This window comes from Achroia grisella, unplaced genomic scaffold (assembly GCF_030625045.1).
Source record: "Achroia grisella isolate CSIRO2021 unplaced genomic scaffold, CSIRO_AGI_Agris_v1 utg544, whole genome shotgun sequence".
In the NCBI taxonomy this organism is placed as follows: Eukaryota; Metazoa; Arthropoda; class Insecta; order Lepidoptera; family Pyralidae; genus Achroia; species Achroia grisella.
In genome coordinates this window covers 585,334-610,714 of record NW_026712929.1, presented here as the reverse complement: position 1 = coordinate 610,714, position 25,381 = coordinate 585,334, and the positions used below count along the sequence as shown (strand labels likewise).

The following is a 25,381-nucleotide window of genomic DNA, read 5'->3' as shown; positions in this document are numbered from 1 at the left end:
CCACAGACCTCAAAAGTACTAATCCAATGTATTATATCCACGCTGTAATACGCAGTACAGTGCAGTGCACTCTAATAAAGGCCTGCGGTTATATCGCGTACCACAGAATATATTATTGAAAGTATCAATAATTCATTCAATCTTGTATTTTTATAATTGTCATCTGAATAACATCTCATATTACATTAAGAAATAAACACCAATGAATAGTAATTGATTTATGATCTGTTATGGCTAGAACAGTATTTTTTATAGGTTCAGCTTGATGCATTTGACCTACTGGTTTGTTTTTAAGTTAGTCTGTGGCAGAGGTTTCGTTTTCACGGCGATGTCGAGGGGAAAGAGGTAGGGGAGAGAGAGCGTTATTATTGTTGATTCGATCGTCTATCCAGTAACCAGTGTTCGTTTTGCAGTAGAGGTGCTACTGACTCTTCTGCGAATCTCATGGAACATCGTTCCTTTCAGTCAGCGATCGTATTAAACAAATCAAACATTCGTCACAAACGCGACAATTGCCGAAAACAACAAATCCTGCTTCTACTATTATGTTGTTTAAACGGGTCTTTGAAAGAAAGTCCATGTTGAACGCTGACGCCAAGAATAAGTTGTCGGAGAAATGTTCTAGAAGGAAATCCGAATGTGATGGCTGTGGCGAACATTCCACGTGAGTTTTATGTATTTAGGTAACTTTTTTAATAGGTAGCATTATGTTTTGTCTGTATTATGATTGTATTGTGATTTTTATGATTATGACCATTCTTCTCATGGTCACATGTGAAGAACTTCAAAAGTTAATAAATATAAACAAATTAACATTAGTACTCATATTCATCCTTTTAAAGAATAGGTACTGGTTACCCGCCCAGGCTTAACACGGGTGTGCATCTATGATACATATAAACCTTCCTTTTAAATCACTATATCTATTGCTAACAACTGGATTAAAATTGAAAGTAATAGATTTAAGCGAACAGTAAGCGGAACCTACTTCATTATATACCTATGTAAATATGAGTTTACATAATCATAAATATCTAGTTCATGACAAACTAATTTTATTTTGAGAATCGGATGAGAATCCTAGTGGATAGTAGACATTTCATTCCTGTATATATGAATATACATTCCAAACTTGTATTATCTTCAATAGACTTTCTTTATATTAACGAAGGTCCTAGTCTAATACAGGTACTTAAGTACTGTACGATAGCGCCTGACCTAATTAACTCTTCTTGTGAGTTAAATATTACCTACTTCACTGATATTATACATATACAGAGGTTGGATACTATCACTAATATACAAACCATTTAGATATGTGTTAGTAAGTATATCGGTAATTAGCACAGTGAGAAGGATATTTTTGAATTAGAACAAAATGTTGTTGACATATATTTCACTAAAGCACATAAACAACACTTTGAGTATTAATCTTACTTTCTTTGAGTATAAACTCATTAGTAAGTAATCTAACTTAATTGTATGCATACAGGTCCACATAATATAAACACTAGTTGACCCGCAAACGTTGTTTTGCCATATAAATTAAAATTGGTATTAAAAATATTGGTTGGTGATAGAAGGGTGAAAATTTAGGGTTTACGTATTTTGAATGCCACATTACGAAAAAAAATGTTAGGGTGGACCCTTATCACTTAGGGGTATGAAAAATAGATAGTAGCTGATTCTCAGACCTACAGAATACGCATATAAAATTTCATAAAAATTGGTCATGCCGCTGCCGTTTGCGTGGAGTATGGTAACTAACATTATGACACGAGAATTTTATATATACAAGTAAGAAGACATATATGCAACAAAACCGGTACATTCGTAGATAATTAAGCATACGGTTCACCGTATGATAAGCGGTTACATCGATCTATTAACACTTTTATTGCTACCCTAATATATTACCCGCTTAATTTAATACTGCATTTACTAGACATACAATATTTTGTAACTAGACTTCAAAGCTAAATCTTGTAGTGGATTTTCTAAAATTGATAATGTTTTGGGTATATAACTAAAACTATATTTTATGTAACTATGTACCTACATGAATATTTCTTATAGCACTTAAATTTTGTAATTAATTTTTTTATTGTAATTGTTTACGATCGTAAATAGCCTTTTTATTTTTAGTTCCACATCGTACTTAGAACTACGTTTACTATTGTTTTGATTCTTTTTATAAAATTATACACATTCTGCTTATACATTTCACGGTGTTTCCTATATACATATAAACATCATCAAGTACACAAAACGACTGATCAATATTTTACTTTGTTATTCAACATGCAATATGGGATAACCACCCAACAGTAATGTTATTTTGTGAATTAAGACATAATTAGGTACTTTACTGTTTATTTATTTACATAGTTGTTTCATTTTATTCTGTGGTTAAGAGGTCAAAAATCTCTGTAAAAGAAAACAAACTGTTTAGTATGCTTATTAAGACATTTGTATGCTAATAAGTGTAGGTGTATCAAAGTTTATATATAAATCTTAAAATCGAATCACTACTTTAAAAGAGTCATCTCCATTGCGGTAGTAAGCGGTCAGTCTCGTAGTTATTCATCGTATAAATAAATAATCACAAAGTGCGTATTTACTACTTTATCTACTACAAAGGGATTTTTCAGTAAGTATGTAGTCATTGTAAGTAGTCAACATTTTAAAAACATTCCAGAACAAAGAGATGGATTTTTTTGCGTGATTAAAATAAAGAATGCGTTTTACTTTAGGGAAAATAATGTTTGGATTAGATCAACTGTTCTCATTATCATAATCACTCAATAACTAAGGTATAAGAAATTAGATATTCATCATTATTTCTGAGATATTTAATTCCCTTAGCGATATGATTGGTTTTTCTCAAACTGTTGAATAATCATCGCTGTATTGGTATCGAATAGTGATGCACGCCGCAAGATGCAAAAGGGTGAGATTTTATGCAGTAGTTTCTTATATTATATTAATAATTGTTATGAATTGTTGTGCTGAAACAATTGAACAAAGTCACGCCATATTTGTCTGTAATTATAATGAATCGAATAAGCTTGAAGTATTTTGGTGCCTAAAGCAGCTAGTGTATCAATAAGAGCTATTTCTTCATTATAAAGTAACTTATTTATGTAGATAAAGGAACTCATTGGTAATCGCTTTTAAACATAACGAATGGACATTGAAAACGTGACAGATTAAACAAAAGAATTGTCTATGACTTGTAGATATAATTAAGTAATTTAATTAAAATTTTGCAACTACTTCCTAATTTTTACTTAGGTTACCTACTACTCGATAAATGAGAATTGGTCTAGAAATTAATTATATTTTTGAAGGCTTTAAAACTAAAGAAAAAGATATTTACACGGAAGCTAATAGATACTTTTCAACCGACTTTGTAAAGAAGGAGATTTTTTATAATGTATTTTACATTGATATCTTTAGATTTGTTAAACAAACATAGATTTTATTACAATTGTTAGAATTTATATGTTATCGACTGATCATGATTGATTTTTTTATGAAGGGGAATTGCTTTATATTTTTTAATGAAATAATACAGATCAAGTTACTATCTATCATAGGTACATCATAGCTATCTTAATAGTATTTCGTGAAGCCCGATCTAATTCTTTCAGAAGTTTTAAATATTCTCGACTAATAGCAAACTAGTTCAGATTGTTTCCTATTTTATAAAACCAAATGCATTTATTCATATCGACCACAGTTTTTTTTAAATTTTATGACTCAATCGGGGTTTCTATGATTTTGCCAATATCAAGGGTGAGGATATTTTTTGTCAGTTATCCATGTCACTCTATCCTCCATATAGTCTTCAATTTAAGCGAGTGTTGAATAACTGTAATCCAAGTTAAAATCGGAACGTGACATTTAAATATGCGTGTACAGGAGGCTCGTGGAGCCTATTCCCAGCCTTAGTGACGAAACACAATTACAAGATACCATTAATAAGGTCAAGTTATCAAAGGTTAATATTGATAAGTAATATGTTCATAATGTACAGCTTAATAAAACCGTTTACTTCATTATTTGTTGATCAGTCTCAATTGGGAGTGCTTTGTAACGGTTATTATTGTTTTTTCTCTCAAACTGGATTTTAGTCGCGGTATACGGTTGGTTTTATCAAACTAATCGAGAAATTATTCAGATTACAAAACATGACGGAATAATTATTGTTTTGTTTGCGGTTTTGTAGCATTCTGGAAGAGATGATGAAGATGGTGCTGCTTGGTGTTGTGCTGTGGGCAGGCGTGACATTTGGAAGCCATGTAGCACCATATCCACTTAATTTATTGGTAACTACAGGTCAGTCTATAATATGCACATTCTTCTTAATAAAGAAGCTAATAAGCTCATCAAAGTATTAAGTATATGTATAAATCATACATTAGAATAGAATAGAAAATCATTTATTCAAATAAACTTACATTGAAGCACTTTTGAATAGTCATAACATTTTTTTTTTTTTTTTAATCTACCGCTCATTCGGAATGCTGTCTCATCACAAGAAGAACGAGCAAGAAACTTGTGTGTTGCTCTTTTAAATAATTTATTCTTACTTACAATTTAAGTTTAAGTGTGTGAATACAAACCACCGATTAGCACTAATTCAATTAAATGCTCAAAAAGAAAAAAATATTGAATACATAACCAACTGGTTAAACAATTAATAAGAGGTAATCAGTCATAGTGATTCGAGCAGACCAGTCCCTACAAGCAGCACCCGTTCACGAGTATGACGGATGAGCCAGCCATCACTGCGCTCGACCATATTTTAGGGAGCCCAATGACCCGGCCCACCACGCCGCCACAAGTCTGGACATTTTAGTGAGCATGACTACTCAAAACACCAGACCACGTCATAGCTACTCACAATTGCCATCTGATGTTTATAGTATTCACATTTCACATAAGAATGCATGCGGCAATTAATACAAAACCCGCTACGCTTTCATATTTCTAAAATAATTGAATCAAGAAAGCAATGAGATAAACAAATTATAACGTTGTATGCTAATAAACTAATTATTTACTTGATATGTTGTCTTCTATGAATTCGTCTATCCTGTAATAGGCTTTCTTACATAAAAATTGTTTAATATAAGATTTGAATTGCCTCTCTGTCAGATTTAGTGCAGATTCTGGCAGTTTATTATAAAATCTTACGCAATTACCATAGAATGAATTACTGACTTACATTAACTTACAGATACTATGCATCCACCGCCCATGTACGACTTTCCATTTCCAAGTCCTGAGAAATTAAAGAGATTGCCGACAGTGACGGCATCGCTAAAGAACAGGTCTTTAGATATTAGCAGACTTAGCGTTGCTTTGTTGGAGAGATTGGAAACTAATCTGCAGTCTGCTGGGATTACTCCGAAGACTGGCTCGCCTGCTCAAGGGCTTGCTATTCTTGGATCTCCGTCTACCGATGCTATGCATTATGAACAGTCCTCAATGATTATTACGAAAGCATCTCAGAACTTAGTTCATAATAGATGTGAAAGGTAAGACTAAGCTAAGTTAGTTATCATTGTGCTTATATATTTATCATCAACATAATTAATGGTACAGTGATGGATTTATAGTTTTAGAATATTCAATTCATTTATTTTCTAGTTGAAAGTAAATGAATTCAATATATTAAAAAAGTTTTTCTTTTTGATGGAAAGTATTTACTTTCGTTTTGGTCCCATAATTATTAATTTTATGTACATTATAATTAATTGATTTCATGTCATATAAATTGAATGGTTAATACAATAATAATATTTAATTGAATTATATTTGTTATAGATATTATCTTTGTTTATGTATAGATATGGCCTGGCAAATGATGAATGCGCGAGTTATATAAGCACGTTAAGATTGCGCGAGAGTGAATATGGTGGGGAATGTGCTGGATTAGAACGTTTCACGTGTCCTACACAGATGATCTCCTCTCGGTATCGTACTTTTGATGGCTCCTGTAACAACCCTGTACGTTCGTCGTGGGGACAGGCTTTAACTGGATACAAGCGATTATTACACCCAAGATACGCCGATGGTATCGAACAGGTCAGACATAATTACTCTGTGCATTTTTGTTATAAATATATCAGTTGTTTACTTGTTTGTTTTAAATGCTCTTTGTTTAGAAGTTAAATAAAGACAAAGGATTTATTCATGATCATATTAAACACATTCACGTAATATCTACTATTATTACCTATCTCATATTTATGTACAGTCGTTATACTACAATAATTTTTAATTTGCTGCCCTGTCCAGTTGTGCAATTATTGTCATCTTTATTTTAAAATTCCTTATATTTACGTAATTATTTCAGTTTTTAATTTGCATTTCAATATTTGAATTTGTATTCCTTACATGTTTTATTCCATGACTATTTTTTATATATCTATGTTATTCTTGCAGCCACGCCGAGCCGTTAGTCAAAAATCATTACCCTCCGCCCGTATGGTTAGCGTAAAGTTGACTGATAACTTAGATAAACCTGATGATGAAAAGACAATTGCATTAGCAGTTTGGAGTCAATTTGTATACAATGATTTGGCTCATACACCTGTACGAAAAACAGGTAAGTTTATGTGACTAACAATATCCTATTTTTCATGAATGGAATGATGAACGCTTTACTCTGGCGGGGCACCAGTGGAGGATAATACAATGATCATGAGGTCAGGTCAGTTAGCCCATTTTGGCAATCGGCAATTTACCACGATAGTTTCCAAAAGGAATCGCGTGGATGTCAACCTAATATGGTACATTGCTGGCAATAGAGTTATTAGTTCACATACTAACAATCCTTCCTTCCCCACAACAACACCATATTATAATTTATTTTTGGATTGATCATAAAGTGTTTAGGTAGATAATGATGTTCATTCTTATCACTATGATCACAGACGGGACAGTCAGAGGCATTATCAACAGCCGACATCGTGGAGAATGCACACTTCACTTGCCCACATTTTGCGCGGTATATTTGAATTCAATTAAGACAGAAATTGAGTCTATTGACATTCCTCGGATTTGGTTTGTTATCAGTGCTTCCATCATCGAAATTGACGAGCGAAGTTTTTGGTAACTTCTATTTCTAACCTCTTAATCACGGTTTAAGATAAGCAACTAGGCTCTTACAAAAAGCTGTTTGTATTTTATTAATTCATTTTTTTTCTTATCATCAGTCCATACGAAGCAATCTATTCGCTGTTGCGATAACTCCGGCTTTAACCTGATTCCTCGGTACATACATCCGAGTTGCATGCCCATCTCGGTGCCTGACAACGATCCCTTCTTCAAAGACAAGTCTGTTTCATGTATGGAATATACCAGATCTGCTACTACCTACCGAGGAGATTGCACGTTCGGAGCTTCGGAACAAGTATGTACAAATTACTTACGGATTATCATTGTTTATTGTCGAACTATATACGGTGAAGTAAAAATGTGTATTATGATTTTGGTCAGTATGTATATAATATCATACGTAATATGTTTACGACCTCATAATTTCTCAGAATTGTCAGTGTTTACTTACTATAGTTTATTATAAAATAATAATAAATACTATAGTTTCAACAACAAATCAGAAATATGTAACAGTTTATGGTATCAGTGGTCAAGCGGTTTCGCCCATCGTCTTACTTCCGTTGGTCGTGGGTTCGATTCCTCGCACGGTACAAAGATTTGTATCCATTGTTGTTTGTATTGTCAGGGTATCTTCATTGTATACCTACCTACGTATTTTTTAAAAATATACATTTATGTATTTTTATCAGTATAGTATATATACTATATTATACTGATATAAATACACAAGCTCTGCTTGGCTTAATTGGGAGTAAAGGGCGCTGTATGGGTTTTCTAGTTAAAATTATTATTCTTTTATTTACTAAGTGAGTTTCGCAAACCTCTTCTAGAGATTTCTATTAGTACCGAATATAATGTAGCTTATCATTTGTTTATAAGTTATTTTGTATGAGTAATCATGCAACATATTTATTACACAATGATTTATATTTTATATACCACATTAGCGGTTTTTAATCTACAGTAGACTTACGCAATGGAAAAATTTATATTACAAAGAATCAAGAAAATTCTTGGCAAATACTGAACTTGAACTTTTAAACTGTAATCATTGACATCAATGAAACTAATAGGAAAATGAATAATTGTCTATCTGCAGCAATCAAGGCAATTGCCTGCCCCTCGTATGCTAATATACAATACATACTTGTAATTTTCCACACACATCACAACAATTTAATATAAATTCTAGATTTTAGTAGTAATTAAAAAAATTATGTAAGTTTATTTCGATTTTATATTTTTATGGCCTTTAAAGCCATGTTCGCAAATTCTTTTTATACTTAGTGGTTTTGTCTGCGTTGATGGTCAAACAGGACAAACAATTAGGTATCGAGGTGTACATAAAGACCTTTTCAGTAACCATATAAGGTTTAATGCGTGACTGCATACTTGCGCAATATTAATCAGAACAGACGATTGGATTAAATAATAGCAAGGTTATTTGAACTACATGCAACGTAATGATGGCGTTGTTTCTACAATACATTGTGTTAAAGTTTAAAGTATTATGTACTAACAAAGTAGAACTACTACTATTATCTTATAGATGTACATTGCTATTGCACATTATTATAAATAATGTAAAGTTAGAAAATCTTCACTAAATATTTTCTTCATTCTTTTTACTATTTCTATTTTCTATGATTGTATTAACTGTTGGCTGCGGGTTTATGCACATGAACTCGTTACTTTGGTATTAGAGAATTAGGTATTTCTGCTATATTTACTTAAATTGCATTTGTTTTAAATTTTTTAATTGGAAACATTTTGTTTTGATAGATCAATCACTTCCAGAATATTTTTGTAATGTGTAAATCTAGACACGCGGTAGCGTGTCAAGCCGAGTTTCAAGTAAACTGGCAAGCAGCACCGTGTGTATATTTACACGAACCATTTGGAGCCACTTTTGACCCCCTCATAACTCAAAAACTCTTTCACATAAACCTGTCAAATTTGGTTCATATATTGAGACTTGCGAGATAAATATGTGTTCCAAATTTCATAAACATATCTCAAACGGTTATTTAGATATTAATGTCCAAAAATCGTCATTTTTATCACTGATCAACTATAGATCAAAATTATAACCCACTTCCAGATGACCTAGGAAGTTCAAATTTGGCATGCAGATAGGTAATTAGGTGAATATAAAGGAAAAAATCTGAAACTGGTAAATTGTTATCATTTTACTACAATTTTTCACTTTAATTGATTCTATTTCAACTTATACTGGACGAATACTAAAATTCTATGAAAACGTCGATAGCCACCAATTGACATTGATCCCTGGCGAAAATATCCCATCCTGTACTGGACGGAAAGTAATATTGTATGAAAACGTCGATCATTACCAATTTACGTTGACCCCTTCACATCAGTGTCGATAACTAGCAAACTTCAAATAGTGCATTGAGCGGTAAACACTAGTTGCTATAATTTAGATTCTGTCTAAAATATACTCGTACTTATAACTAGGAGTATAGTCGAATTTCGTATTTATTATGTTATTAACTGAGATTTGGTATTAATTATTGTTTCAATATTTAGCGCACATCGATAGTGTAAAATCATTATTTTTATAAATAATTATTAAATAATAGGCATTTCGGTATAGGGCGCCGCGGCGGCGCCGTGTGGGAGCGGTGCGATAAAACTCAATGTTTTGTTTCTCGATATCTAACCTATAAGGTTGCGTTGGTTTTTCATATACGAAATATACTGTAGCCCTCGCAAGTTCTAAACATGTTACTTGTCGGTTCCTATTTTAATATTAGTAGTAACTAGCAATCGAAAGTAATAATTGGTATATGAGAACTGGCCAAGTTAGAACTTAGGCTACAGTATATTATCCTAAGTTATAAGAAGAAATGATATTTTATATTGTTATAAATACATTTCAGGACAGACCATTGAACTTGGCACCCATTTAGATCTCATCTCTTTTGTCGTAGAAGTCAACAATCAAGGCATATATCATAATATTAAACTCGGCTATCATTTCACATTTATGTTTTTGATGGGATAGAGATTTACGTAAAGTTCTATACTACAATAAAAAATAGCAATTTAAGCTAAAAAGGCATCTAAGCTAAAAATAAGTAAATTAAAGGTATCTTTATTGTCGACTCCTAAATTTAAAAATTTCTATATTCGTGGATACTCTGTCTAAATGTTACCTTCAGATTATTCTTCCTAAATCTGAACAGATTTTGTTGATACTTTATAGAAGCCATAGGCTTTCGATAAAATCTCGCAAAAGTATGTCACAAATGATAAACAAGTTTTTGTAAACGAAAATATATATACATACTTGTTTATAACGAATACCTAATAATATATAATATGTTTCTCAAGAATGTTGTAGCTGGAGGCTTGTCTTGATAACATTTTTTTCCCTAAATGTTATTGATGTTTAAATTGACCTCTCTGATATTAAGATAGTAAGTTTAATTATATTTTATAGTACTCATTGAGCCAAAAATATTAATTTTATTGATTTTTTTTCTAAGAATTCTAAAAAGCATTTTATCAGTATAATAAAAGTATAATTTTGTTGTATGATATTCGGGTCATAATATGGTCTAAAATAAGTGTTGTGACGATTCTATCTAATTACTGCAAAATGTATAAACGTGTAATCAGATTTTTTTTACTTTGTATAAATAAATAACCCTGAATAATTAACACAGCGCCATCTAGTCCCACGGTAAATAGAGCTTGAGTTATGGATACTAGACAAGTGATACAAGTGATACTTAGATATGTGCGACTGTTACCACTTACAATCAGATAGACCTTCAGTTGTTTGCCGCTGCAATTACATAAATATAAAAAAATAAAAACTTATGTTTACGCATATAGGCACCTAACTTGAATGAATATCATTTCATACGTACCCAAAGTACCTACGTGATGAATCTATTATACATTATAGATATTAGATTACTATCCTGTGGAACGTTTATCCAATTCATAACAAATACGTGGGCATATAATTAAATATAACAGCAACAATATAATTTGATATTGTTTACGTCATTGAAACAAGGGCAATTTTGACTGCATTATATTTTGCCTACGTGACTCTGGTCTCGTTATTATAGTCATTGAATTATATTTCGTAATTATTTACTGTGCTCGGTCAAATATTTAAATACCTAAACAATTGGTAAAGTAAATATATTGAACGATCATAATATATTAAAGTTGGCTAAATTGTTAATATCTAATAGATACTATTTCTTAAGTCGGCAGGCGAATTATAAACCTACCTGTATTCCTTTCCTGCGAATTTATAAAGGTCATATTACCTAGGTAACAGTTAGAATAGTCTAATTAAATAATATGAAATAGAAGAATGGTTATCATAATCTATTTCATAATTATACATGTTTATATTTGCCGGTTCTTTTATATATTATACATTATTATGTATGAAATCAAAGACTGTTGTCTGTTGACTTATGTGAATATATTTCAATTGTTTTTTATAATGTTTTTAAATATTTATGTACAAAATAGGTTTTAAACATACTCCACCTTAGAAGATGTGAATATGAATATTAACTAATTTATGAATAAAATGTACAGGAAATAATGAAATTAACAAGCATTTTTTATAGGTCTGTGAAAGGTGCCTTATTGAATTCTGTCTTAATGACTCTACCTACCAACCTAACACATGGAGTAGTGTTATAATTGTGTCTGTATATTTCTTCTAAAATGCATCCATTTAGGACTTTGTAACTCTGTTGAAATCTATAATATACATTAACGCTAAAACTAAAATTGCCTTAGGACAGAAATTCTTTGAAATAATAATAATCAAGTTAATTGAATATGCATCACATTAGGATCAGGTAAATCCATAGAGTTACCTATCAAAAAATAATCTATAGCACTCAGCCTGTATAGCCTTAAAAATAAAATCGTGACCTTTCTTGTTATTTAGACACCGATAAATAATCTGGTAATATATTTTTATTCACTACAATATACAATTATTCCTTGTAGGCTATTGAAAGTAGAAAATGTTTTAGGCTAAAAATTAAGATAACTATTCAAAAATATATATGACATAGATATCTATATTTTAATTATAATTTATAATAACATATTACGGTAAATATATTGTTTGGCGTATTAAGAATAGTACACAAAAATAGAGTAGTATTGAATTTAGGGATATTACCCATTCATTGAGTATTCTCAACTTAAAAAATAGTAAAGAACATGTCGAACGTTCCTTAGGCAACCATATTGAATGTCATTAAATGACAAACTGCAAGAAGCACTTGCATTAGAAATTACTCCAAGCTTTGTAAAAATTACTTCGGCGTGTATTACTGCGTGATGTGGCAGTTAACACGCAACTTTTTCTTTTCTTTTTATAACGAAAGTTAGACACAATGTATTTACGCCCTAAATCAATGTATTCATTGATAAACTTTTTATATTGTAGTTTTAAATGTAGTAGCTTATTAAACCTAGATTCTAATCCAAGCAAATATTTATAACCTAAATTAAAAGAATTACCTATCTCTTGTAACTTTTGATCGCCGATAGGTAAATTATTTGTAAATCGACTCCTATTATTTCTAACCGTAGTGCTCTTGAAAATATCCTCACATTTCTGTTGCGCTGTTGTCGCAACTGACGGTGAAGGATCTTTAATTTCATCTTGCTCCCAGAACTTAGTCAATAAATCCTTGCAACAAATATCATTGTAAGAGCAAAGAGAAACAACCTTATTATTATTATTACCCCTAAGCTCTAGCGGACCAGATATAAGCCATCCTAATGTCGATTTAATCATAGATGGACGCCTAGAGCCTAAAGATATAGTTTCTCCACTTACAATATGAAAGAATAACTCGGCTCCAATGAGCATATCAATATCTTTACTTATAAAAAACTGTGGATCAGCTAATATAAACTCCGAAGGTATATTCCACCTAGCAATATTAATATCCATATGAGGAAGTGGAACAGTAATTTTATCAGTAACGTTGCAATTAAGTATATAAGTAGTATTAGAGAATGTTGAATATATTTTTAATGTAGTATAATATTGTGTAATCTTAGGAGAATTACCAATGCCTTGTATTTGGCAACTGTGTGGGATCAATTTTGAATTTAATTTGTCCGTTAAGTTTTTAGTTATAAAATTTACTTCGCTACCTGAATCTAGTAATACGCGAGCGTTTATCCAGTCGCCCCCTTGAGTACGCAACCTAACTATTGCGGTGCTTAATAAAACCGTACCTGGATATTGAGTAGGCCTGGCGACAAGAGCAGCTGCATGTGGGACTGATGTCTCTATATTACTCGACATTGTATGTTCATTTGTGGACTGAATAACAGGACTAATCTCGCTTTGAGTGGATGTACCTGCCCTAGGATGCATATTCATATGTAAAGTATAATGGTGACGCTTTCGGCAGAACTTGCAAGTAACCTTGCTACATTTATGAGGTATCTGAAAAGGATATAAACAATTATAACAAAGCTTATTAGACCTTACATAGTCACTACGTTGTTGCGGCGTCATTGCTAAATACTTTCCACATCCTTGTAAATAATGTTTTTCATGACATAGTGGGCAAGTTTCAGAAGCTTGAGAAGTCGATACTTGAGACGTCCTCTTCATATGAGTATGCGGCATTGTATTAAATGTATTAGTATTCGTATTCTTATCCTTAACGTTTTCGAAAGCAACTGATCTGTAGTTTAAGAAATCTTTTAAATCCAGCAATTTTGGCAGTTCAGTAGTTTGCCGGCTCAATTCCCATGCCATTCTTAAGGAATTGTCCAATTTATGTGTAATTAAATAAATCAATATTACTTCCGTTGTATCAACTTGCATCGTATTTAATGCATCTAAAGATTGTTGTAGATTACTAAGAAAATGTTTGATATTGTCTCTTGTAATGGTATTGTAATTCAATATTTTCAAGTGGTGATTGACAACCAACATTTTGTTTTCGTAGCGTTTCTCAAGTGTCATCCATGCGATGTCATAATTATCCTCTATAATTGGTAATGAGGAAATCAATCCTGCGGCTTCACCCCTTAGAAAAGACTTCAAGTAATAAAATTTTTCAATTTTAGTTAAATTGTTGTTGTTATTAATTACAGATAAAAATAAATTTTTAAAGTTATTCCAGTCCCTGATCTCTCCACTATATATAGGTATATTTAGTTGGGGTATAGGGACATGTATTGATTTCTGTATAGGAATGCTATTTATATTAGAATTATCGTTTATTTTAATGTTTGTGTATTTCTCGTATATAGCTGTAGTTTCATAATATTTATTCTCAAAACTTTCTCTCTCTATTATATCTGATTCTAAATCTTGTAGACACTCTATTTCCAATTGAATTTCCATAAAATCATCCAACATTTTTTCTAAATTTTTATATCTAGTTTTTATTTCATACGTTTTGCCGTGATTGTTGACATCACTAATAAACGTATAATGGCGTGTGAGATTGCCTTTTAATATTGCTCGTTTGCTAAGCAATCGCTTCAATTCAGCCATGCTGATTATTATATATTGTAAATATTAATGTATATACTTATATCGTAATTTACTTACGGTTTGTATGTTGTATTGTAAGATCTGTTGATCGGACTTCTGTGTTGTCGAAGTCTTTTTGTATTTATATGGTTACCTGTTGGTATATTCTGTTGAATATATATTTTGCCATGTATTGGCTTTAAAAATCTCGAAGGACCACTAAATGTTTATATTTGCCGGTTCTTTTATATATTATACATTATTATGTATGAAATCAAAGACTGTTGTCTGTTGACTTATGTGAATATATTTCAATTGTTTTTTATAATGTTTTTAAATATTTATGTACAAAATAGGTTTTAAACAATACATATCATTTAATCGGCTGTTTTTATTTACTGGATTTTTTTAGAATAATTTGAAGTACTCAAAAAGTAAATAAGAATTACATTTATTAGTTTATGTATTATTTATCTATGAATAAAATAAGAAGGGGCCCTAGCATTCATTGAAATAATTTAAAATTACTCTATCATGTCTCCCTTAACAATTGACTCCCTCTCCTCCCCTACCTTTTTTATCACCGTCACATAAGATTCTAAATGCGTCCAATCTCTTTTGTTGACAGATGAATCAAGCCAGCCACTTCCTAGATGGGTCTCATATCTACGGCACCAACGGCCGTGATGCAGCAGCCCTGCGAGAGAATGCTGGAGGCCTTTTAAAGACGAGTAAAATAAATGAAGAAGAATTATTGCCATTAGCCCCGAACCCTACTGAGAAATGTCTAGTTGAAAATGCATCAGGCGTTTGCTTTAATGCTGGTAAGTTATACGATGTATCTACGAATTTATTTATTATATCGACATACCTAATGTAAGGTATATGACTAAAAATTAGAATTAATAATGGATTCATGAGTAGGTATAATAGTCATGAATAAAATACACAGAAGCATTTAACTGCGTATTATGTATATGATTTTAAATAAGCACACAATGCGAGACTCATTGTTTTATGACAAAATATAACTGTTCCAATAACTTCAAAGTTAGAAGTACGTACCTCCTTATTCAACTATACATCAACTTTTGTTGAAGTAGATAAATGTTTATCTAAAAATGATAAATTATAGCTAGAAATATCCTATAGCCTTGATCGTGAACTCGTGAACCCTCAAAAAATTTGATTATTTATTATTAGTAACAATTTACATTGTCTTTGAAATTATATATTTTTTTCTGCTAATAAATTTATCGACACTATAAAAAGTCTGTTCCAAAAGAAACGAAAGAAAAGCGCAACTTGCCATTAAAAAGTTTCCAAGTGTGTATTGTATTTGAACTGTTGGGTAAAGAGTTAAAAACCCTTACAGCTTAGAAACCTGGATGTCAATGGGCACAACTAGGTGAAAAATCAATCGAGGGTACACGAGCTCGTTAGTGAAAAAATATGTGTACCTATAACATTGAGTGATTATACCAGCATACTATGATTTATCACAAAAATAATACCGTGATAACGGTATTACAAGGGTTCACTTTAGTATTAGGACTCTCTAGTATTAGGACTATATAGAATTAAAATAGACATAAGATTAGAGAAACACGCGCGAATTCGTGGAACTAAGTTAACTATGTTTACTTACTGATAAATACAAGTAAGCATATACCTACTGTAGCTACAAACAATATTATTATAGATAAAACATCAGTTATATACAACATTGTCAACGACAGATTAAACAGCATCCTCTTTATTTATTGCTCTTATTGCCCATCCGATAAGTTATGTAAGCAACATTATGATGCTTACAGATAAAACTATTTTATATTAAAGGGTCAACATTAATTATTTACTTTGTGAATACTATATCTATAAAATACATCTTATTACACAAATAATAATAATACATCAAGACAGTTCCCACAACGCCATCTACACAATCGTTTGTAGTTCCAAAGAACTTACAAATGGATATTAACAGAAATAACATATTAACAGAAATAACACTAAATACATTTTTTTTGTAAATACATACATACAATAAAATTAAAGAATATGGAAAAGAATAATGACAACTTGTTATATATAATGATAGTTTTTTTTATTTATTAATATCTTTTTAGGCGACGTGCGCGCTAACATACATCCATGGATGACTAGTCTTCAATCCCTGTGGGTGAGAGAGCATAACCGAATAGCCCGAAGCTTAGCCACTCTTAACCCTGCATGGAATTCAGACAAATTGTACCACGAAGCGAGGAGAATTGTAGTCGCTGAATTACAACATATCACATATAAACATTGGATAGCAGCTCTAACAGGTTGGTATTGAAGTACAGAAAATAATATCTGTATTTATAGTTCATACCTAATTATTATATTATGTTATGTGTTATGTACTTATGTTCTGAATAATTTATTGAAAATTTAACTAGAGTTTTTTTAAATTTCGTATAAAGATATGTGATATATCGTACAAATAATGGGATAAAGGCAAGGCAATGATGATAAAGATATGTGCATAAGGTATATTATTCTTTCATTTTTAAAGTTTTCGCACATAAATTTATACATACATGTATATTTCACTGGTCGTTTTGGTCTACTACGCCACTAATTTAGTCTCCAATAAGTTAGATCCAAAGTCAAGTAACTGCTATGTAGGTATAATCTAACCAAACTCCAGTTAGTCATAGCATATTATTTTACATTTATTTTTAGGTACTATGAAGTTTCTTGATAATTATAATCACGTGTGTATTCATAATAAATCCGTTCCTTGACGTCTATTTGCATATAAATGTTTCTTGTATGTTAATGTAAAGTAATCGTAACAAAACGTTCGTACTAGTATATAAATATCTATTAAATTTACCTCTATATATGTATCTGCAATTAAATAATGCGATATAATACATACGTATTCTATTTTATATTTATTCTGAGACGTTTGAACAATAGCTATTTGATATTGTCATTCATAAAACAGTCTATTAATTATTTTAGATAAAAAGTGAGTAGATGAATAGGCGATATAACCCAACAATTCGAAATTGGCATCTAAGGAAACCGTAGGTAGCTCAGTAGAAGCAACGGCTTTGATACCAGTACAGTTTCGAATTCATGTAGCAATATGTAAATTGTTCTGATAAAAGCATGTGGAATAGATTCATAATAATTTTTTTGAGGTTTGACGTTCTTTGTTATATTTTCTAGGAAAAATATTTGATGAATTGCATGAAGGATACGATACGGGATACAATTCTGATGTGGACCCCACTATCACAAACCCATTTGCCACTACAGTCTTCCACTTCGTCAATAGTCTTTTAGACCAGGATTTAGAATTGTTAGACGAAAACAACAAAGTGGTCTCGACATCAAGGCTCATGAATAATTACTTCAAGCCGGAGATTGTAACTCAAAAAGGCGGTCTGCAGAAAATTTTGAGAGGAATGATTAATCAAAACAGCCAGAGAATGGACTTTAACTACGACGACGATGTAAGTTTTGTTTTTATTATTAATAATTAAGTAGGATTATGATGGTTACCTTTTTAGTATGTAGTATATAACCTTACAGTACTAAGATACAGCGCGTTAAATGTTTAGAAAATATATAGAAATAGAAATAGCTATATTTGTATGTTATTGGTATTTATTGTGAAAATTATTTTTAAGGTATTTTATAGAAATTTACTTCTAGTCTGACGACTTATATAGAATTTTGGTTTATGTTATGTACACTGTTGCCTTCCTTAGTTCTTGTCTCCGAGTTTAGAGTGCACTACTTAGTTAGTTATATAGAAATCAATGTATATTAAATTATTTGTATCTAAAAATTAAGGTTAGGTTAAGTTAATCAATAGATCTTGTTGAATAAAATGTACAGTGATAGGATAGGCGTAGAAAATAACGTTGCACTCGTGCCTATAAAAAAATAGTACCTACAACTTTTTTTAATCAGTCTTATATTTGTATACGTCTAATACGAATGGGAAACCTATTTCTTGTAAAAAGAGTAAAATCATACATATACGTGTATAAAAAAATATGATTGCAATGAAATATTCTCTTTTTGAGTGTATATATGTTAGGTATACCTTAATATGTTAGATAACATTAATATGTTAGAGCAGATAGCTCCCAAATATTATTATTCGAGTCGCGATTCAATTAGATACTGTGATCTTTTATCGATGTTTGTTCAGTTGAACCTTGAACAATGCCTGCTCATGAATGTCACATTGAGCGTGTTTACATTCTTTGAACGCTAATTCATAAATATTGTTAGTTACTACTTTATTATGTACGCAAGCTAAATTTAAACTTGATGTTATCATATACATTTTTTCAATATTAAAAAGGTTCAGTTTTTTTTAAGTCTCACTAATCGGTTATTTGCGTAACGCGATACCTGAGACGAAACCTTTATTTAAATCTATGGGTAGATACATTCATTCTCACATTTATTTATTTGTTATACTACGATAGGTATATAAATCTGGTATTTTACATGAACAGTGGATATGTTTTATTTAGGACATTTTTATTGGATACTAGCTGTACCCGCGACTTTGTCCGCGTAAAATAGTGACCTTAAGCAAATAATAAAATATATATATTAATAATCTAACCCAATAAAAAAGTTTCATCGTTCTAGCTCCAAAAATGAAAATTTCACTTATGACTGAGTCCTGTGAAGGTAGGTACTAATATTTTCTCAACAGCCTAAAAAATTAGTTTCAAGCTTCTAGCTTTAAAAATGTCAATACTTGCATACCATATTTCACCTTTTGACTCTTACAAACCATTTTCGTTAATTATATTTAATCAATACGCAAAAAATAAAATTCAAGCTTCAACCTTTAAAAATGACGATACTTCTATATAACCTCCTCTTTCAATCTCTTATAACCCTTTTTCGCATTAAAAAGTAACCTATGTCCTTTCTCAGGATCTAGATTTTAAACTTCATTTAATTCAGTACAGTAATTTTGGCATTTAAGTGAGACAGACAGACAGATTTACTTTCACTATCATAATATTAGTAAAGTATTTATTAAACTGACCAACTGACAAAAAAGCGAATGAAAAAAGTTTCATCGTTCTAGCTTCAAATATGACGAATTTCCATAAAAACTATTATCTGCTATTTTACTTTACCCCTTGAATGGTGACATTTTTACAAATTTAAATGTCATATTTATTTATATTTAATGTATAGTCTAAAAATTTCTTTAACTTCTTTTGTAAATTGGTGGTCCAGTTGGCCAATAACATAATAAAAATTTGTTAAATCAAAATAATAGATGTGGTATTCTAAATTGCAAACATCCCTCTACTTGCGCAAACCATACTTTGACTCTACTGGCCAGAAGGGAGAAACGCGTATTCCGACCCTGAATAGCTCGGATGGAACGGTAGATGTTGTTTCTTCCAAGGAAATGTTGTTCATATGTATAGACAACTTCATTCTTAATATTATATATTGTTTTAATCTTCAAAAATATTAATAATATGTGATTACGATCTTGTCCAAGAGCAGGGTCATCAGTTATAGGCCGTACCAGGATTATATTTATGTATTTATAAAATAATATTGCAGAGCAAACGATTATACATTTAAATTTATAAGGAGACAACGGATTGACAATAATCAGTTGCTCGCGCAACTTCGCATGCGTGCTGCTTATACAAATGACATTTATGTTTATTTATGTCGCATATCTAGTACAATATTGGTGTAATTCAGAAATTTAAAATTTTTGAAGTTAGACTTAATACCACAGTTATAAAGTAGACTTTCCAAAATTTCTAATTTTTTAGTTAAGCCAGTATTATACTATGTGTGTATTAAACCGCATAAAGATAACCTTGTAATTCCATTTTCAACCCCTTACAACCCTTTTTTCGCATTAAAAAGTAGCCTATGTCCTTCCTCGGCGTATAGACTATCTGCGTACCAAATTTCATTTAAATCGGTTCAGTAGTTTTGGCGTGAAAGCGAGACAGACAGACAGACAGACAGACAGAGTTACTTTCGCATTTATAATATTAGTAAGGATGTAGAATAATTATAAAATTTTAAAATATATTGGATATGTAATAATATATACATATATTAAATATGTTGTGATTATTGACTTGCATTCATCACATTCATTAGGATCGGCACAGTTTGTCATCTTCCATGGATCCCTATTGTCAGTAAAATCTGACCTTACACGTCTTTCGACATGGTTGTAATTGTATAAATAATAATAATAATATCACTCCTTGTTGTGCAAAAACAAGAAAACTTCAGATAATCTTGGGGTCTATAAATATTTTGTTTAAAATATTTATAACAAGAAATATTTTACAGTTACGTCATCATTGGCTTGGTGGACTAGATGTGTTGGCTATTGATATTCAACGCGGTCGTGACCACGGACTACCCGGGTACACCCAGTACCGTACAGTATGCGGACTAACGCCTGCCACCACATTTGAGCAATTGTCTGACGTCATACAGCAAGAGGTGTGTAAAACGTATTTAACTATTAAAGTTGTATTCATATATGATGGTGATATTAATACATAGATAATAGCATCTTCCATAAGTAGAGACAAGGTAGACTTTGTACTTTGCGTTGATTTACGATTTCTCTGTTATATCTATATCTTCTAAGCAGTTTGTTTTATAAGCGGTGCAACACTTGAAGATAATAAAGCAGTGAATTTATAGGGAATAATATGGAACCTTAGCCCACGAGGGGGACCATAGGTGTCATATGACCACGTGGGCACAAAAATGGCGATAGGATTTCAACAGTTGGGCCATCAGTTAATTTTCCATTCCAGTTACATATATAAATTTTATTTATTTTTAACAACTTACATTGTGTTGAATTTCATTGTCATTGCATAAGTTAATAGTTAGTAATTAAAATATCATTATTTTTGCAAATTAAATATAAAGAAATTCACTTGAACTATTTAATATAATTTATATTCTATTGTTAAATTAGTAATTTGATAAATTATTACACAGCATTTCTTCAATAAAAACTTTATTTTGAGATTAAATTCAATTTTTCATACAAAACTTTTCAATCTCGTGGGTTTTTTTAAATAATTGTATGGATTAAAAATAAGATGCTTTCCGCCTCCAACGTCGACAACTGACTCAGAAAATGTTGTACAAAATAAATCCTGATCACTAGTAGAGAGTTGCATACTTGTACATTATACTTTTATAAAACAATAATTGTAGTAAATGTTTAATAAATAAATAATTGTCCAATTATACAATGAGTACAATTTTTAACAACCTTGAGAATTTTTTAAAAGTATTTTTAAGTAATAATTACGTTCTAACATTTATATATTTATGTTTACAGACTGTGGACAAATTGTCTCAACTGTATGAAAATCCGGCTGATATAGACTTGGTAGTGGGAATGATGGCTGAGAGAGCTCTACCTTCATCACAGCTGGGACCTACTGCCACATGTTTCCTTAGTAAGTAGATATCCATTCGAGACATTCTTTCTAAATTTAACGTTTATATTACAGTAACTCTTATCTGTAACTTTTTTACTTCTATTTTTTTTTTATAACAGTGCGCCTTCTTGCCTTCTCTCCTACAATTTATAATCACAATAAATTTCACTACCTTCTGTTCAGATATTTAGTCGCGAAAAGTTAACAAACTGACAGATATCAGATAGACATTTATATAATTATGGATTTATTATATAATATCAGACTCGTTCGATAGAAAGATTTGTTTAACAGAATTGTTTTGCAATACATCCGTCAATGCTAATAAAATATTCAAGATAGAAATTGGAAATAACGAAATTATATAAGTATTTATAATAAGAATACTTATATAAAAAAGTTGGGAGTGTCCTTATTATCTTTTCAAGATTATATATCTGAATATGGTACCATATTCAGATATATAGTCTTGAAAAGATGCCTTTTATCTAAAAAAAATTGCCAAGGTTGCTTTGAATATACCAATAATATTTTTTTCTTCCACAGAGGAACAACTTTGGCGCACTCGTGCAGGTGATCGTCATTTTTACACGCACGCTGATGAATCTGGTAGTTTTACTAAACGGCAATTGTCGGAAATCAAACGCGCGTCCCTCTCACGACTGTTGTGTGATAACGCTGGATTTACTAAAGTCCAGCGGGATGTTTTCCAAACTCCTTCTGAAAGGTAATTTACATATACTGTATATAGCATTATTTTTTTGTATAATGAAAAAAGTATCTTTTCTTTACATATTCCTATTTCTTAAAAGAAAAACTATACAAATCATATTGAGTACTCGGTAACACTAAAAAAATATGAATATTTATTATATTTAAGCTGCTACTGATGTATTACTACTGACAACATTATATTATCATTTAATGTAACTATAATAATATGTAATAAATATTCAATAATATTATTAAATATCTATATATTTAGGTAAAAGATTAATTTAGAAAAAAATATTCTTTCTACAAATAATAATATATAAACACACTAGACGTAAATCTATCATAGATTCGATGTATAACTGAATATTTTGTTCCAGCAATCCGTCACTTTCTTGCGATGAAATCAAGAAGGTAAATTTAGAAGCATGGCGGGATCCATCTCAGAAGCCCGATATCTTAACACGCACTACAAAATGGATTAAAACCAAAGTTGGTACAACAAGCACTACAAAATGAACTACACCAACAATGAATGTTGATAATAATTATATTTAAATTGTGTACCTGCAAGTTTAACACCTGTGGTGCAAGTTTAACTATTTCAAATTCACATTGAAGTTATTATAAAACTTTATCATTGGAATTATAAAGACTGATTTCTAATAAATAGAATTCCTCTGAGTGAAGTTCTCTGAATTGAAATAAATTGGTATGAATTTGTTAAACTTGCATCATAGTTTTGGTTTTAGTGGAGAGATTCAGTATTGTGATTGTCTGTAAAGGAGTGATAAACAGTCGTAATGTCACTATTCTTTATATAAAAACTTACGAGAAATAGTCTCGTATGACTGTACTTTAGCGCCTTGATTCAGAAGCATCTATATTAAGTAACCTTTATGTGTAGCTATATTAATTTATAAGGAATAATACTGTTGGCTGTGATATGTCGACTTGAATATTGTGTCCATTTGTCAAAGTGTTTTCTCGAAATTTACGGATAAAACGACTGGATGACGTTTTTCAAAAAGGTGTAAAATTTAAATTATTATTATCAGAATAAAATTTAAATTATAATCAATTAATATAATCCTAGTTTCTTAATTTGAATTGCACTTATATAATTAGATCGTAAAGATTTTTATATAATTTAAAAACATTAAAATAAATAGATTTTTTACGTATAATTATATTTATCTTTTGTTTTTTATTATCTTTATTGCACCAATTACAGAACATATTATCTTTTTATTATAAGAAACTAAAATCTTAGATTAGGTCAAAAACATAATGAGTATGGGACAGTAATCGAAAGGACCACATATATTTCATAGTTGCACTTTATTACTATCCATTATAGTTTAAAATATCTTGGTGCTATATGATATGCGATTTAAATGTAAACAATCAAACAGCCTTTCTAGGGATTCTAAACAATTATGATTATACTACATCAAGAAGCTGCTTTATTTTCAGAAGTTTACTTCATTGTACTTGTTATGACAAATTGAAATACAGCATTTCCTAATTAACTTAAGATAATATTTTAGGCGAGATTGTTGTTTTTATTTTCTTTATTAAATTAAGTATATGTAGGTAAATATTAATTTATAAACATATGGAACTTCTAATGTACTTATGAGTTAAGAGAAAAATTAATTTGAACTTAATTAACTTATAGTTAGATAAAAACACATACCTTTAATTTTAGTACCTATACTTATGTATGACACACTGCCAAAGACTTGTATGAAAACAAGGTTATATTTCCGAGTAACTATGTTGGTTTAAAAATAAGTAATATAAAACAAATAATTTAAAAAAAAGTTTGATTCTTGTTGAATAATCCCGAACTGGACCGTGCCGTCCAGTTTGTTGACATAATTTATATAAAAAAAATTAAATCTCCAAGTGACTTAAAAGGTATAAACAATATTTTTTATTATGTATTTAATAACCAAGATACATTGACACTCCATTACCTTTTTAAATTATGAAGTAAAAGGTATCTTTTTAGATAGATATATTTTATAATAAAATAGATTTGCGATCATATAATTTACCATTATTGTCGCAAATTTTTACAAATCAATTTAAACAGAACATTTTAAAGTCGTGGTACTTTAGTGATTCAATCATATTTTTTGTTTCTATTTTATTACATAAACTGAAAAAACTTAATTTACAAAAATTTTCGAAGTTTACGAAATAGATCATTGCTGCAGGAAGTAATTTTGTTACTCAACAATCACTTTCTATTCTAATTACTTTTGTACGTTGTCAAATAAACTGTTTATCTATTATATTGTTGTTTATTTTTAAACTAAATAATAGGTGCATAAAACGTATTATATAAGTTCATGTAATTTGTCCACGACTTTCATATTTTTTATGTCACCTGTCTAAAAGTCAGTACCTAGTATTTATTTACATATCTATTAAAATATTTTTTAAAACAATAATTAACCTTATTGTTTTAAAAAATATTTTGTTTCATTTATATATCTAAACATGT

The 25,381-nt window shown here is 30.4% G+C and overlaps 1 protein-coding gene across 3 annotated transcripts in view; it reads left to right on the top strand.

Annotated features, from left to right (window-relative positions):
• Positions 1-25,169, top strand: part of LOC131847834 (peroxidase-like) — a 28,865-nt gene extending 3,696 nt beyond the window's left edge. The window contains exons 1-13 of one of the 3 annotated variants that reach the window (XM_059197498.1): positions 401-664; positions 4,232-4,341; positions 5,246-5,546; positions 5,859-6,096; positions 6,457-6,619; positions 7,230-7,426; positions 15,288-15,483; positions 16,789-16,986; positions 17,882-18,168; positions 21,032-21,187; positions 22,050-22,170; positions 22,699-22,879; positions 23,247-25,169. In XM_059197498.1, the coding sequence (XP_059053481.1) occupies positions 546-664; positions 4,232-4,341; positions 5,246-5,546; positions 5,859-6,096; positions 6,457-6,619; positions 7,230-7,426; positions 15,288-15,483; positions 16,789-16,986; positions 17,882-18,168; positions 21,032-21,187; positions 22,050-22,170; positions 22,699-22,879; positions 23,247-23,385 (2,406 nt within the window). In that variant the 5' untranslated portion in view covers positions 401-545 and the 3' untranslated portion in view covers positions 23,386-25,169. Of the gene's footprint in view, positions 1-400; positions 665-4,073; positions 4,149-4,231; positions 4,342-5,245; positions 5,547-5,858; positions 6,097-6,456; positions 6,620-7,229; positions 7,427-15,287; positions 15,484-16,788; positions 16,987-17,881; positions 18,169-21,031; positions 21,188-22,049; positions 22,171-22,698; positions 22,880-23,246 lie in introns of those variants that run through there. The other 2 variants (XM_059197499.1, XM_059197500.1) reach the window with 2 other exon arrangements.
• The last annotated feature ends 212 nt before the right edge of the window (positions 25,170-25,381 follow it).